The sequence below is a fragment of the Scophthalmus maximus genome, chromosome 22 (genome assembly GCF_022379125.1).
Source record: "Scophthalmus maximus strain ysfricsl-2021 chromosome 22, ASM2237912v1, whole genome shotgun sequence".
In the NCBI taxonomy this organism is placed as follows: Eukaryota; Metazoa; Chordata; class Actinopteri; order Pleuronectiformes; family Scophthalmidae; genus Scophthalmus; species Scophthalmus maximus.
Genome location: NC_061536.1, coordinates 3,441,739 through 3,457,910, shown reverse-complemented (window position 1 = coordinate 3,457,910; position 16,172 = coordinate 3,441,739). Strand labels below are relative to the sequence as shown.

The 16,172-nt window shown below is 45.4% G+C and overlaps 3 protein-coding genes across 5 annotated transcripts in view; all 3 read right to left on the bottom strand.

The window, feature by feature from the left end:
- Nucleotides 1–9,661, bottom strand: part of hoxa3a (homeobox A3a) — a 31,380-nt gene extending 21,719 nt beyond the window's left edge. For 2 of the 3 annotated variants that reach the window (XM_035621505.2, XM_035621507.2), the window contains exon 1: nt 2,820–2,941. The gene's annotated coding sequence lies outside the window, so the exon portion shown is untranslated. Of the gene's footprint in view, nt 1–2,819; nt 2,942–9,350 lie in introns of those variants that run through there. The other variant, XM_035621504.2, reaches the window with a different exon arrangement.
- hoxa5a (homeobox A5a) lies at nt 3,484–9,283 on the bottom strand. The gene is made up of 2 exons (XM_035621518.2): nt 5,323–9,283; nt 3,484–4,689 (listed from the first exon to the last, which is right to left on the bottom strand). Exons 1-2 carry the CDS (start codon nt 5,903–5,905, stop codon nt 4,439–4,441), a joined length of 834 nt encoding a protein of 277 aa, XP_035477411.1. The 5' UTR covers nt 5,906–9,283; the 3' UTR covers nt 3,484–4,438.
- A 784-nt stretch (nt 9,662–10,445) lies between the features above and the next one.
- Nucleotides 10,446–16,152, bottom strand: LOC118292526 (homeobox protein Hox-A7-like). The gene is made up of 2 exons (XM_035621522.2): nt 12,572–16,152; nt 10,446–11,688 (listed from the first exon to the last, which is right to left on the bottom strand). The coding sequence occupies exons 1-2, from the start codon at nt 12,933–12,935 to the stop codon at nt 11,372–11,374; spliced, it is 681 nt and encodes a 226-aa protein (XP_035477415.1). The 5' UTR covers nt 12,936–16,152; the 3' UTR covers nt 10,446–11,371.
- Nucleotides 16,153–16,172: the final 20 nt, after the last annotated feature.

Below are 16,172 nucleotides of genomic sequence, written 5' to 3'. Positions count from 1 at the left end.
TAAATCTAAGTTTCTCTTTATGAGTCACAAAAAAACATCTGTGCCATTTCTGTTTTCTTAAAGGGCTTCCATTCAGTTTATCAGGAAGAGAGGGGCTAAATGTTTTTTAAGGGGTCCGGGGGCACAGTTTGGGGGCCCGGGGCCTTCCCATTACCCTGTGACCGGGTCGAGAGTATCAATCCTCGGAATGCAAATTTCGCCCTGGCCCCTAAACATATCAAATGCAATTTATTCAAAAGAAATTCACCAATCAACCGCCCTGATAAAACGCCAGCCACTCAATCTTGTTGCTGGGGACGGGTGGTGGCGGGGCGGGGGTCCCCCTCCCCCGGTTCCAAACGCGAGGTCACCGCGCTTCCAGGGTTCACCTGGAGTGCACCGTGCAACATATGTAATTCAAAGCTATTCTCTCTTTTGTGTGGGGAGTCAAGATCGCTATTATAAGGCATGGCATCAAGCGCCGAGTGAACAGATGACGGAGACTTGTTCAGCGCGTAAACTTTTGACCCCAATTTTTCCTCCTCTCCTGCGGCTATCTCGCTCTCATCAGTCCCCGGCCCACGGGTGAGATATATCTGGGATCTCGTGATATGAAAAATTCATTTTGAACAACAACGCGTATAATACACACCTCTTGCCGCCGCCACGATCACTTTGGCAAATTCCACAATTAGCGGAGATGCCAACACAAGACCTGAAACGCGATTGTAGCTTCGTGATGTTTTTTTTTTTTTTTTTCTTTTTCTTTTTCCGAGGAGGCAGTGGAATGATCTATCCGACGGGCTCCCACTTAAGACTAATAGGGCTGTAAAATATGCAAATCATTCATTAGCGTTATAGAGCAACCGAAAAGCAGCCAGAAGTCTTTGTTGGAGGCAACACTCGAAGTTAGACCCCCCCCCCCCGCCCCTCTCTATCTGCTCGCTGCTGCTCAGCCTCTCTCCCTCCGGTGCAGGATGTTACCACAGGCGCTCTCAGTCCTTCGGTAAATTCATTTATGCGCATTATGCTTATGGGCAATGCCAAGCAAACGTGTCATTAGCGTGTACAGGCTCGAGTGTGTTCGCGGTGCAGTGGCGTGTGTGCGAGCGGTTCGCCCTCTCTCTCTCTCCGTGCAGCAGGGTGACAGTGAACTTGGCCTAAAGCGAGCTCTGCTGGTGGCTCGGAGAGGATGCAGATTTATGTTGGTGCTGTGGCTGACCTCCAGATGAACCTATACAGCGATCCTCTCCCTCGCTCTCCCTCTCTCTCTGCCTGGCTGTGCGCCGCACATGGGGCCCTGTCCAAATTTCACCTCATGAAATATTGGCAAAGGTTTTAATTTCCAAATAGCCGCATTCTCTGGGAAGAGTATGAATCCATATTTTGTTAAGCTGCCGACTTCTTTACATTGCCATGCAGGACATTTTGTTATAGGCAAACGTAACCGAGCGATATCAGCCATGTCGTTTGGATTGCTTCAAATAATTTGACAATCAATGCAACCGCCAACATTTGTGTTTCATTATTTTTTTTTAACGAGATGATATCACATTTCTTTCCTCGAAATTATCGAAAAGCTCGAGAAGTTATTTAGAGTTCTGGGTTTTAGTTGCTCCTCAACTACATTTGTTTGAACTTCATGTAAAAAAAAAAAAAGTTATTCCAAGGACATTTTCTGTGTGATGTGGACCTTCAAACATGGAATCAAATATTTGGATTTAGGTTAAATTGCAGGCGGGAAGCGTTAGATTTTCCATGTCCAACGATGAAGAGTATGAGTTTATAAAAGTTGTGATTTTCCTCATTACTGGTTGCCAAAACTGGCAAGACCAAAAATGTTCGTCCCCTGTCAGATATTTTAGTTATTTTCAAGCATATATAGTGTACAAATGTGAGATTAGAAAAACGCGCAGTGAGTCACACCCATCTCGTAAAAGCAGCTGCAAAACGTCAAAAAAAAATGAGGGCAGTGCGTCGAAACAAAATTATTTTTAAAAGAATCCACTCATTTTCACTTCTTGTTTTGTTGGAATCATTGCCCAGTGGGCTGTGGTGACCGGTCCTGCCGCGGCTCTACTCGGACAAGAGGTCAGCCACAAAGCGAGAGTGACTTTTGAGAGGTCATCTGAACTTTTCAACCCGAAGCACAAAACGACTTGGCGGACACAAAACGGAATTCCTTTTCAGATGTCTCCCTGCTGCTGTTTGTTCCCATGTTGTGTTTACTTGACACTGTTTATTGCCCGTCCTCGAGCCATACATGGTGCCAACATGTGGGGCGCAGGCAGCGCACAGCAAAAAGAAAAACAACAACTGGAACTTCTCCAGGGATGGACCTCCAACTTCCAAAAGTCCGCACACGCAGAACCCAATCACAAATATATCCAACTGTAAAATATGTAGGCCTGCACTGGCGTTTAACTTTATCAAGGGGATCTACACACTCCCCCAGCACACACTCCCCACACACACACACCCCTGGAAACTTTCTGGTTCACTTCACTGTCTGTGACTCGTCCAATGTAATAAAACGACAACAGCTAGAAGTTTGTGGGGGTGGAAATGGACACAGAGATAATTATCTAACATGTAAAAATGGATTATGAGTTACACCACAGATGGAGGGAAACAAGTTACACGGGGAAGGAAGCAATTAAATGGCCATGAGCTGGACCCAACCCTGCGCAACATCTGCCGAGACCAGTACTCAGCACTGCACAACTGACAAATTAGCGTAATGGACTAATAGGGACGGATAGAGGGAGCGAATACAATAATACGGCTGTTTAACACAGGCTGGCTGTTCTCAGGCTACCGGCTAGTCACCAGAAACTCACCCGGAGACGCGATCCTCTTCCTGGAGAGCGTCCGGTCCGTACTGAGCCACAGAGACAGCCCGTGGCGGTCAAGTAACACTTACACAGCCTGCAAAGAGAGAGTCCGACCAAGCCTCGCCGTCAGTGCGATTATATGTTATGTGCAATATACTGTCAACTCCCCAAAACCATAAAACTTACTTTAATGGCCACCACGTGACCGTTTATGGCCAGTGAGCCTATCTGGCCGCGCTCTGGATGATTTTTACGATCTAATTCATAGACAAAACCCCCCCATTCATTTAGCACCCAAATGTCAGAGAGCCAGAATCGGCCCTAATAAAGTTTACAGCGTGAAAAAAGTCGAGCTGATTCCCCCCGGATTAGCCCAGGAGCCTGTGCGCAAGGGGACGCCTGGCCCCCAGAGCCCGTTACTGGCTAAGGACCCCTTCAAAGGCCCCCCAGCTCCACAGAAAAAGGTGAGTAAAACTAGAAGGTTTCATTCCAGGGGAACCTGTTGAACACTTAGTACTACTTTCTGACAGCTCTTACGTGACTTGAAGACTTTTGGAGGAAACTCAGGGGGCTCCAAAAAAGCACGACTCTTCTCTCCCACGCAGCAGTGGTGGCAAAATGCGCAAATGGCTCCTTATACACTTTACAAAAACGTACACTCGCTGCAATGTTGCCGTTCCAGTAGAAAGTTTATTATAATGACCATCATCATCATCATCATCATCTCAATATAGTATATTCTTGACTTCCAGTCTTTGAAAAACATTTACAAAAAAGCGTCATCACGATGGAATTATACACGAATGGAATTCACCGTGGGACCCTCCACATAAAAAAACAGCTACAAAACAAAGACAAAACACTTTTCTTTACTAAGATGTTGCGCCCAGGTGAACAAGCAGCTCCTGCAAATAAGAAAATTAAAAAAAAGATAAAGATACAAGGCACAGGCTACTGTACATACAAGACCGAGTCGGCATCTCTGTCCACACGTGTTCACGACGCAAACAACGACCACACAAAGGCTTTACGATCTCCGCTGGCTCTACTCTTTTGGAAGCAAGTTTGTCTGACATGGTCCAATACATCAAACAAATAAATACATATACATATACAGTACATACATAGAAATCGAAGGCTAAACACAGAGGCAGCTCAAACCCCCCATCCCTTTATTTATTTATTCATGAGGCCGTTCATCACAACTTTTTACTGGATTTCTTTTGCGGTACATAGGTAGTATTTCGAGCTTCTTCCTTTTTTTTTACATTTTTGTTTTTTCTTCGTCAGAACAAGAAATAATTTAAACAAACATTTATTCTTTTTCCTCGTTTTTTTATCTCCTCTAAATCTAGACAGATCTGTACATAATGCATTTTTTTACTCACGTTAGTATCATTACCACGGTGGAAATAAAAGGGAAATTATAATAATAATAATAGGGATATAATGGGACTGGTGTTGGACATACAGTGTGTGGGGCTGTCCCCTTGTCCCGCACACACAACAAGTCTCTGCGTTTCTTGAAGGAGGAGAAGTTGATATGACAATCTTTCTATTTTTTATTTTTATTTTTCATAGTGCTCGTTATCAGGGCTGGAGGAGGAGGGGGGGGGGGGGGGGTATCAAGGCCTGTAGCCTCCCCCGCCTGCCGCCGCCATGCTCATGCTCTTCAGCTTGTTGTCTTTCTTCCACTTCATCCTGCGGTTCTGAAACCAGATTTTGATCTGTCTCTCTGAGAGGCAGAGGGCATGGGCTATCTCGATCCTCCGCCTGCGGGTCAGGTAGCGGTTGAAGTGGAACTCCTTCTCCAGCTCCAGGGTCTGGTAGCGGGTGTATGCGGTCCTGGCTCGCTTCCCCTCGGGTCCTGACAAATCTTTTTGCAACAAGAGAGGGAGGAAACATATAGTGAGATAAAGTAGATGTTTTTATTTTTATTTTTTGTCATCCTTCCCCCCCCCCCCACGCATTTTTAACATTGCCTATGTGATACCTGCATGGTAGACAGGGATTACAATTTGGCTATTGGCAGTTTTCAATGGTGCTTGAGAACATAATCAAAACTCAATCAAAAGAACAAGTACACACCTTTTCAAAACATCATGCGTAAACGTATTGGCTCATTTTTTGGATGCAAAATGTGAAGAATTTGGCTACTACAAAAATTTTTAAATAACAAACAGCTGCTCACATCTTCCACACAGCCAATACCTTTTAAAAACTCACTTTGAAATGATATGTTATGTTGTAAAAATGATGCCGTACCTGGTCTATTAAGTTGACAGTGAACACACCAAACAGGTGAGGAGCGCATATGGCGCCACATTGTACTAAAGTCAATCTTATTTTGTTGTTGTTTTACATTTTTAAAATGTCAAATGTGAGCATTGTTTGAGACACAAAGTCCGAGGTTACGACATTAACGTGATTACTCCTTTTCCAAACAAATCACAGCCAGGTCTCCGAAATCAATACAGGTTTGTTTTTATCTAAAAATACAGCAGCTTACCGTGATTTATATGTAGTTTTCTCATCCACGGGTAAATCTGAGGCTGTGACGAGTCGGTGACATTCTGAGGAGTTGTCGGTGCACTTCCCGCGGGCTTCTCGTCGTCCAGGGGGGAAGCTTTGGACACACAGTCCCGGCCGAGCAGCAGCGTGCCCGCGTTCGAGCTCGAGCACGGGGTCGTGTGGGAGTTTTTCACGGCTCTCTGCTGAGAGTGAGTCTCGGTGACCGGGGACGAGCTGGCGACCGCCGAGCACGGCAGAGGGTCAGGCGTGGGCGACAGAGACGAGGTCCCGGTGCTGCTGGTGGACTGGGTGTACCTGACCGGCTCCACCGAGGGTGTCGTCCCCGCTGAGTGACTCGGAGAGTAGCCCGGTGTGCGCTCGCCGCCTACAAAGTGTCCGGCGCCGGCGCGCCCGACTGTTAGGTCCATCCCGTTGTAGCCATAGCCGTACCTGCTGGAGTGCATGGCCGTTGAGTCCCTGTATTGCTCGTTTGCGGTACTATGGTCCCCATAATTATGTAACTGGAAGTCCGCGCCATTGGGATAGCGACCGCAGAATGAGTTCACAAAATAGGAGCTCATTTGTTGACAATTCCACCGTTTTCTCGCCGCAGATGTTGTTGTTGTTTTATTATTTTCAGGAGGTAAAATAGCATAAACCTGTGTGCTTGATTTGTGGCTCTTATGGTTTAGCGCGTCCTATAGCACCCTTGCACAATTTATGATGAATTATGGAAATGAGTGGGACATGGACTTGATTCTCTCTTACGTAGGCACCCAAATATGGGGTACGGCGGAGAGTCACGTGCTTTTGTTGACCAGTCGTAAATCCTGCTTGGTGACCTCGAGAGGTAAACTCGTGCACGCAGGAAATACTGGGTGGGATGTGGTACGTGCGCGCCGCCGCGCGCTCGTGGCTAGGGCGAGCTCGGAGCCGGGGCTCGGGCGTTTTGGATTGTCGCGGTGCGCCATCCTCTGGCGCAAGCGCTGCACTGCGCGTCTGCGGCGCTTTCTGAGGCGTGGGCTCCGCACGGGGTCACTCGGAGGTTAACGACCATTGCGGCAAAAACCGACGGGCTCCCAAACAATACAACAAGTGACATGCTGAGAGTGCAATCTCCGAGAGGGACAGTGTACGCAGGAATAATTTGATGAGAATCTGTTATGCATGTTATATGATGGGCGATGAGTGCGAATGGTGTGCGCAGTTAATAGAATAAAAGCACATTCAAGAGTGAGCTGCCCTTTTTTTTCCCTCCTATCTTTTTTTTCTCGCATAATCATAAAACGTCTGAACTGGTGTGGAAATAATGAACAAATGTTTTGGGGGACATATAAAAGCTATACACTTGCACCATCGAACGATGCCACAGTGACATTCAAGGCCCGTCCGCTTATACCACTTTAAAAAAATGAATAACCGGTTATATCGGCTGCATATGAACATACACATGTAGCCGCTTTACTGTCAACATAAAATGGTTCAAATTTAACGATGCCAAGCATCAGACATTGAGGCGATATTGCGAGCTTTCTGCACGTAACCCGGCAATCTGATTTGAACGGCGGATCCTCCGTCACGGCGACTCGCTCTTCACTCTCTCAGTTGTTGTAGTTCTCGTTTTGTGTTAGTTTATTAGATATAAACACGAGTTCATGAATAATAAGGATTGTTTTCGTTATGAGCTGCTGAACAGCCTGGAGCATCTAATGTTACGTTGGAATTAAAACAAAACAAAGAAAGTAAGAAAATATTTTTTTAAAGGAAAGTATTACTGGTTAAAAAGAAACGTATGTAATGTAAAACGTAATGTACGTGTAAAATAAACTACAATATTTAACACATGGGTGTGATTTTAGTTTTTTTGTGCATCCAGCTGCATATTTTAATGTGTTTTGCTCTTTGTGCACATTTCACATTGCAAAGGATTAGCTTCCCTGTGATATCCACTCATTTTACAGTATATGTGATATCAAAGTACGATTCTAAAATAAATGTAGAATACACCATTTACATATCAGCAAGATAAGCAAGGCAAAAAAATAACAAGTGTAACGATTTTTAAAAACGATATGTGAAAAGAAACCCTTTCGGCAGTAGAGACACAACGTTCACAGACATCCGCACAACTTTGTAATTTTGTAAGATGACCAACACGCTTGTTAGAAGGTGTAAATCAGCTGTTCTCCGTTTAAGAATCTCCATATGAGATCAGAAAGATCACGAGCTTAAAATAGACGCCTCCACCGGCGCCTTTTCTTCTTGTGGAATTTTTATTGCACCTTCGTCTCTCGAAGGCAGCGACTTGTCCTCTGGTTTCACCCACATTCACTTTCCTCAGCGCTAGCAGCACCTTTGCTCCCCCACCAAACACAAGCCCAATCCTGCGCTACTGACAAAAACAGCGAGCTACAGATTATTTATTCGGTCCCAGGTATGTGTGCCCTTTGTGGTAACAGAACCCCAGAAGGCACGGCGCGAGGAGGGGTGAATACCGGGGGCTCCCACTTCCAGTGGGGCCCGCGAGAAGAGTAGAGACCTTTGCCAAGTGTCAGTTGGTTTAAAGCAGTCGTGCTCCAACAGCTGATTTATGGCTGGGCCAATGGCAACAAAGTTCCCACGAAACTGATTTCCCCGAGCCGAAGGCATGGGACACACCCAGGAACTAAAAGAGCGCCGAGGAGAAGGGGAGGAAAGAAGCGAGTGCGCACTGCTGTCAAAGAAGTCGGGCAGGGAGCGAAGGGGTCACACCGCTGCAGGAAGGAGGAGGGCAGTGCACTCTGCAGGCATGGGCGCACACTAGCACTCGCGAGTTTAAGAGTATATACAGATTAGATGTTGGAAAATTAAAACTCCGTTTTACGCCCAAATATTACTGCATGCGCACGGCTGCAGCACGACTCAAAGACTCAGCATGTGACACTCAATGTAAAACGACAGGCAGAAACCGGAATTGCAATTGTTAAAATATAATAACAGTCGTACTATTTCCCAACAGCGGAAAAAACTAGGTATTTGGGACAACAGCAGTCAAAAGAATCTAGCTGCGTCATTTTTTTTTCTTTGCGCCTTAATGTGCAGCTAATAACCACCTAAGAAAAAAGGTGGACGAGAACAAATGTTACACGCAGATGTTCCAAACGAAAAAAAAAATATCTCCATTCACTTTTGCACCATAAATATCTCTCAAGAAGAAAGCTGCTCCATTCTTTGAATCGCGGCCCCCTCGCAAGACGTGTTTGGTTGACGGGACAAAATTATTTATTGCACCAAACAAATCACCGCGGTGTCACCCAAGCCTCGCGAGGTGACACTCGGCGAAAACATGCAGAAATATTGTCAAATTCCAAGCTCGCAGGGGCATTCCTGCGTGCACTGTTGGCTTAACAACACATACACACACTCACACTCGCGGTGACATTAAAGGTCATGCAGGCACTCAAATAAACGTGTTTGTTTCCCCTGGTCAGTTTACAGTTCATCAATACAGTGCAACAACGAGTGAGGGGCCGCATTCACACACACAAACATACACAAAAACACTCTGAAGCTGATTCGTCTGGTATCCAGCCTGCGCCACACCAGCAAAAAGCAGGCAGAGCTGCAACGAGGCTACCCCCAGTGACGCCACGGGAGGGCGGCAAAGAGCACACATCGTCCATATTTGGCCACATCCACCCAATGGATTTTGCAGCCGAAAGCCATCCCCATTCAAAATCCACCAACAAACAAATAAGCTCCTGATGACATGCAAGAGCCAATGGCAGGATCAAGAACAACATTATACCTCTGTGTATGAACACCGATAGGTCCCCGTTGATTCGGATTGACTGTAGCAGCCGTGTGCTTTTAATATCACAGCAATAGTATTACATGAATCCAATTCTTCCACATGCAGGGTTTCAGCCTCGGTACATTTAAACAGAGAACAAATGAGGCACAACGGTTACACAATCAGCTGGTTGTTATCCATTGGTCTAGATGGGAACCGATGAAAGAGAAAACATGCAGTGGCACATGTCTTACCTGGTGAAGGTCTCTGCTTGTCAACAGGGGAGGTGAGGGGGAGGGAGCTGGAAGGTGCAGACGTGCGGTGACGGTGGGAATCCTCCCGCTTGGTCCCAGGACGGGAACCGGGGCTCCCGGGGGTCAGTAAGGCACCGGGGCTCCTTCCACTCATCTTGCCAAAACGTGCCAGACAGACACCGACAGCCGAGGAGCCCAAACCATCCAATCATATCAAAAATAATAACAAAAAAATAAAAATAAAAATAAAAAAAAGCTCCTGTGCGTCGATCAGGGGAAGAAAAAAAACCCTCCTAACTCCAAAGGTATAAAAAATACAGAAGGTCGCTGGTGAAACCAGCCGCGTGGAAGCCCGACACCGTTAAATGAAAAGGCTGCTCTATTCTGCTATTGGAAATTATATATATATATATATATATATATAAAAGTTCATGTTCACGGCTCCCTGGCACGTGACCAGTCGCGGCCAATGGGAGGCCGAGTTGCGTCGTAAAGTTGTATTGCCATGTTGTAAATTTTCATAAACAACAACGGATTTATGACCCAGCGCGGAAAGGGAGATGGGGGGGGTCGACTGGGCTGGGATGGGAGGGAGAGAGGGGGAGAAGCAGCAGCTAAGGAAAAGGGGGGGGGGCAGGTCACCGTCAGGCGCCATCTTACCGACGGAAGAGGGAACGCAGAGTTCAACAGTAATTTCCCCTCATCTGCAGCCTGCCCCGTCTCGCATCCTCATAGCTCGCATTCCCCAGCTCCTGTGTTTACCTCAGCCACCACAATGGACCGCGACACGCTTCGTCACATGCACCCGCACACGCACTGTGGAGATATTATCGCTCATTAAATGGATCCGCAAATGTGCGCAAATTTATAGACAACAAATCGCCAGGTGCGGTCTATTTTATTCAATTATAATATTGTAATCTTCAGATTTAGTAAATTCCCCAGTGGTTTAAGATGTATCTATATATATTAATTAGTTCACATAATACTTGTACTGAAACTAAATATATCACAGGATGTGCACGTTGTGGTTGAGTATACCTGTACTACTCGTGTTACTCTGTCAAAAGAAAGAACCTGACACCGAAACCGTGATGCTGCCAAAAAAAAAGGGGTTGCATTTATTCAGTTATTAGCGTTCACAAAAAATGTAGGTATTTTTGGGGGGCCTGCGAATACCCCGAAACACGAAATAGGGGGCCGAACGCTAGAGTGCTAACACTTTCACAGTATACACAGGCAAGACTCTAAAACATTTACGTTCTGTGTTTTCCTGTTTACAGAAATAAGCATGTGGGAATATGAGGTAGGTTACATACACGCTAAGGGTCAACCGAGTACTAAAACACATCATCTCTGCTCCTTCTGGTGACCCACAATATTAACAAGCATATTGCTCTATTCTAATGAATACAAGTGGTCATAAAATAATAATAATAATAATAATAATAATACAGCAATACAAATACTAGACCTACAGAAGCGCCTGGGTTACTGTTGGAGGCGTTGAACTAACACTCACTTTTAATTATACTTCTATAGTCAAAGTAAGGCACATTTACGTTGAATATTGTGTCCGTTCCCTTTAGAAATACAACTTGTCAGTGGAGGAGGGGGGGAAATACTTAAAATACATGAATTTGCCACGCCGGTTTTTTGGGGTTTTTTTGTATATTCGTAAAAACTGGGTAGTTTTTGCTTGAAGGAATGTCGATTCAGTAGTATAATCATTCACATATTGCATGTAGAAAAATAGAGTTCGGAATAGGTAGTTAATGTCGCCTTTTCATGCGGAGCGTTTTGTTTTGTTTTTTTTAGCATTTCGGGTGTAAATATGAAATGCAGATCTTATACAGTCTACTGTTGAATGCTCATTATATAATTGCCCCTCAGCTGTCATTCAAGTCACCAGGCTGTAGGAAGCGGCGGCGCATGAATGGAGTCTCTGTTCTGGCCCTAAACTCATACTCAACAGTGTGTTTCTTTCATTCACGCTCTCATTCTATGGTCTGTCCCTGTCGTTACTCCGCAGCGGCGTCTGGCTCCGGCCCGGGGCTCCCGGCGTCTTCGGTTTTGGGGCCACGGGCCTCGCACATCACCGCCTGGATGTCGCAGTCGTTCGCCGCGGGGCCCGGCCCGGGTTCGCCCTTGTTGTCTTTCTTCCACTTCATCCTGCGGTTCTGGAACCAGATTTTGATCTGCCTCTCGGAGAGGCAGAGGGCGTGGGCTATCTCGACCCTCCTCCTCCGGGTCAGGTACCGGTTGAAGTGGAACTCCTTCTCCAGCTCCAGGGTCTGGTACCGGGAGTAGGTCTGACGCCCCCGCTTTCTGTTTGGGTCTGTGGGAGATAAAATAAAGACGCATGAGCTGTGTGCAGCCAATTTGCAATGTATGTAATATTATTCAGCATAACCCGTTAAATAAAGTGGTGTTGACTATAAAAAAAAAAACATCGTGTCTTGTTAATTTATTTGTGATTGCACAATTAATTGTGGCCCATATTTTCTCACACACTAATCAGTGAGGGAGACAAGATTTTTTTTTTCTCCCCTTCTCTTCTCAGCATCTGTGTAAAGTGGTCCTGCTGGGGGTGTTTGGCTCATGCCTCCTCTGGTACTCGGCATGCCTTTCCAATTAAAAGCCAGTGATGATCTGCACACCTAAGGAGCCATAAGTAATTAGATTACAACCCCGTGCACCCTGTGAAAATCATAACAAACGTCGAATGATTCAAAGTGCTCGCGTTCTAAATCCACCTGACTTCTTTATATGGCCAATAATACTCGTGCATATTGATCCAGCAGTGTACAGAGGAGTCTCGGAAAACACCGGAGCCCCTCTGCAGTGCACACCCAATTAGAAAAGGAGCTGCAGAGTGCAAGAGGGCTGATTTACACAACAGGCCGGTCTTTTTTTTTTCTTTTCTTTTTTACAACCACAAAGGGGAGAAGAGGCTATAAGAGTAATAGGAGTGCAGAGAAACCCCCCAGCGGCAAGGTCTCTGCGCACTGAACACACAGAAGCGCCGGCCAAATGAATTTATGGCTGCAGAACTCATTAGTTGCGCAATAAAAGTTTTACGATTCTTTCCATGCAACACCGATGGCTTGGCGAAATTAATTGAACCGCTAACGGTCAGTGTAAGTATCCCAATGTTATGTGAAAGCATTGACCCGAGGGGCTTGGAAATTGCACAAAGAGAGACAGTATCAGAAACATACCTGACGCTCTCATCCAGGGGTACGTCCGGTATTGTTTGTCCGACGGCGAGGTGAGGGGTCCCGGCCCCGCGTGGCAGCAGTTGTCGGCGAACAGGCGGCTCTGGTCAAACGGGCTGCGGTGCAGTGTGTGCGCGTCGTGCACCTGGCCGTAGCCCGAGGCGAACACGGGGTGGCTCTGATACACTGCATTGTTGACGCTGTAAACCCCGGACAGAGACGGCGCGAACGCGATGGCCGCAGCGCTGCGAGCCGAGCCATCTTCTCCACTGGATCCAATGCGACAAGAAGCCCGCTCTGCGTTCGGAAACAGAGCACCAGCCGCCGTATATGTGCTAAGAAGACCATCCACATAATAAGAACTCATATCTTTTTTTTTTCCTCCCTGATTTGTTGGCCCAGAATCCTCAGTGTCGTTTTTACGAGGTAGTGTGATATATGACAGCAATACACACTAGATTTACACCAAACCCCATTTTTTGCTCTGGACCAAAAGAACTCGCCACGTGACTCGGGCCCGGCCGCTCTCGGCCAATCGGCGGGCAGACATGGAATCCATTATGGCGCAGGACTGCAGAGTGGGATTAACGCTTCACAAGTAAACACACTCGGGGAGAATATTCTCACAATCCCACTGATCGGACGGTGGTTTTGCATAATTTGAGGTCACGGTTTTCATATCACGTCTCTTTGTTTGCTGCACAATTAAAATCAAAGAATCATTTCAAAGCCTTGTCCTTTGAATTTGCTGTAGCTTTGTGGAATGTACTTTTTACCTAATAATGATTATCTAGGCCACGGCAGCACACGAGACAATAAATTGTCCCAATTGTTATATTCATAAATAAAATTAATAAAGTTGAAATTTACCATTAAAGATTTTGTTGGTTTCTCCGCCTGTTCGAAAACATAAAAAAAACAATTCGTGTAACAGTATTTTGAATACATGTCTACATTTTCAAGTTACAATAGCGCAAATTGTCCATGCTGTACAGAAATATGCCGTTCATGAAGTTTAGAATGTTTTTTGCACAAACCGATTGTTAAGGTAAAAAATGTTGCAGCAGGCCAATATAAATACTTGAAACAAGCAAATGTAATACTAATAATACTATCGCCCTTTGCCGCGTTATATGTCAAAAATACTATCGTGTTGCCTTATACTGCTTAATAAATAGGAAATGATTTAGCTAAACTTATGGCTGCAATACAAACGCACGCGCGCGCACGCACAGGCACACACACACACACACACACACAACCAGGATAACATAGTGACGGCCACACTTGAATTGAGACACTTAAAAGAATATTGTTGTCCCCTCCCCGTGTAATTGTTATCGTCATCATCGTCATTATTGTTATTGCTATTATTGTTTTCAGTATAATTGAGTGTTTTATCATTTTCATTTCATTATTAATACCTAAATTCATCAAATTGGTTGTGAGCATGAAAAAGTATTATTGATCAGCCGATGGCGGTTTCTGGAAAAATACAAATTATATATATAGATATATAAGAGTAAACGCATCCAGCGGTGAGGACAGCAGCAGTGACCGGGCGCTCAGCTTGAGCTGCCGGGGACATTCTTCGCCGCAGAGCCGCGGGCTGGAGAAGCAGCTTCTGTTCTGAAACTGTTTTTTTTATAAGTGTGAAAACACCCTTAAAATGTTACTACAGTTGGTTCCCCGGAGAAGGTTCATTAAGGGAGTGCAACGTTCTCACTAATCTGTGTTGTGATGCTGTGGAACAGTGTCGCCACTCTCTGGTGACTGGCAGGAACTGCAGGGAAGAAGGGGAGGAAGCTCTGTGATCAGATATTCTCACTTATAGAGCGCGTTTTGATGCGGGTGTGTGTGTGTCTGTGTGTGTGTTATTTGTAAAAACGAGTAAAAATGTGAATTTGCATTACATATTCAGGTATCCAAATATGTTTTCACTGTTTGTGTGTGGGCTTGCATCTGAGCATAAATGTGTATAGAAATGTCAGTTTAAGTGTGTGTGTGTGTGTGTGTGTGTGTGTGTGTGTGATACGAGATAGAAATGAAAGAAATGATCATGAAAGGTAACCATGTTTCATCAGTTGTTATTTTAAACAAAGCATTGGTGTCTCCCAGATATATCTTCATACTGGTAACTATATAATGTTTTCTTCTTTTTTACTGTGTTTGAATCTAGCTGCTGTCTTTATTGCTCCTTCTCCTTAAGGACAGGGCCCAGCAGAGGAGCAGAGGGCGGAAGGTTCCCAGGTACAGGAACAAAGGATCGCCCCAAATGACCATGAGTCCTTGCGCGTCCCCGTCGGGGAGAATCCAATAAAGCTGATCATTTCCGCCCGGCCTTTTGTCCAGGGCCGCAGTCCCACAGAAAGAGAAGAAAAAAAACAAATGGGTGCCATTCTGGAAACGGCCTAATTGTGTCTGGACGGCCATAAAGCCATTAAAAGTGGAATGCCAGACAGTATAGCAGACCAGGCGGTTTTTATTGCACTGTCTCTGGACGAGTTCTTTGAAGTGCGGCTTCCATCTGCGTCTCCCGACGCGTCACAACAGCACTTCGCTTCGGCCAAAGTCCGACTTACCTTCGAACTACAACAATGTATACGAGCCTGTGTCCGTGTAGCCCCTTTTGCGTGAGCTAAATGAGCTGCTGTGTCTGACTGAGCTGCGGGTCACACCACATTCGCTGCTGTTCGTATAGCCAGTGTATATATGTTGCATCTCTTTGTGCCAAATATTTCCTCCAACATGCAGAGACTTGAAGCGGCATTGCGCAGGGGAGGCCATAATTTAAGACTAGACCTGTATGGCTCTTCTCTAAAAGCCCTTTGATTGTCTATTTGATGTCATATTTTCTTTTTCTTTTTAAATATGAAGCTAAAATTGTACACTTCATCATACTCTGTCATAATGGGCTTGTTCACATATACTTAGTTCTGGTTGAGTCGAAGTGGCTCTCATAGCTTTAGGCTGAAGGGGCCGTGTCACTGAGAAGAGCTGACAGACATCGGTTGCATTATTTCTGGGTTTCAGCTGTCGAACCCCTCTTTTTTTGGGGGGGTTTGTTTTGTGTCTTCTCGCCTCGCAGCGCTTTGCACCCCATAAAAGGTTATAGCGGTAATTGTCTTTTATGGCTGTATACAGCTAACAACATCCTCTGCCAATACGCAGCTCTGTCCCCTATCCAGAAACACACAGATATTCACACCTATAGTGTGCGTTTTGGTGCAGGTTTTGGTGCAGGTTTGTGTGTGTGTGTGTGTGTGTGTCTGCGTGTCTGCGTGTCTGCGTCGTGTAAATTGAAGTATCTTTATATATTTGTTATTAAAAACGAGTCAAAATGTCAATTTTGATTACATATTTAGTCATCCACATATCATGTTTTCACCGTGTGTGTGGCTTGCATATGAGCATTAAAGTGTAGAAAAATGTCGTTTTAAGAGAGAGAGGGAGAACGTGTGTGTGTGTGTGTGTGTGTGTGTGTGTGCGCGCGCAAGATGCTGACAGCTTTAACCTTGGTTGTTTTGTTTTTGCAATGCAAATTAACAGCAATAAAGATAAAGATTTTTGTGTGCAGCAAGAATCCATTAAGATATGTAAAAAG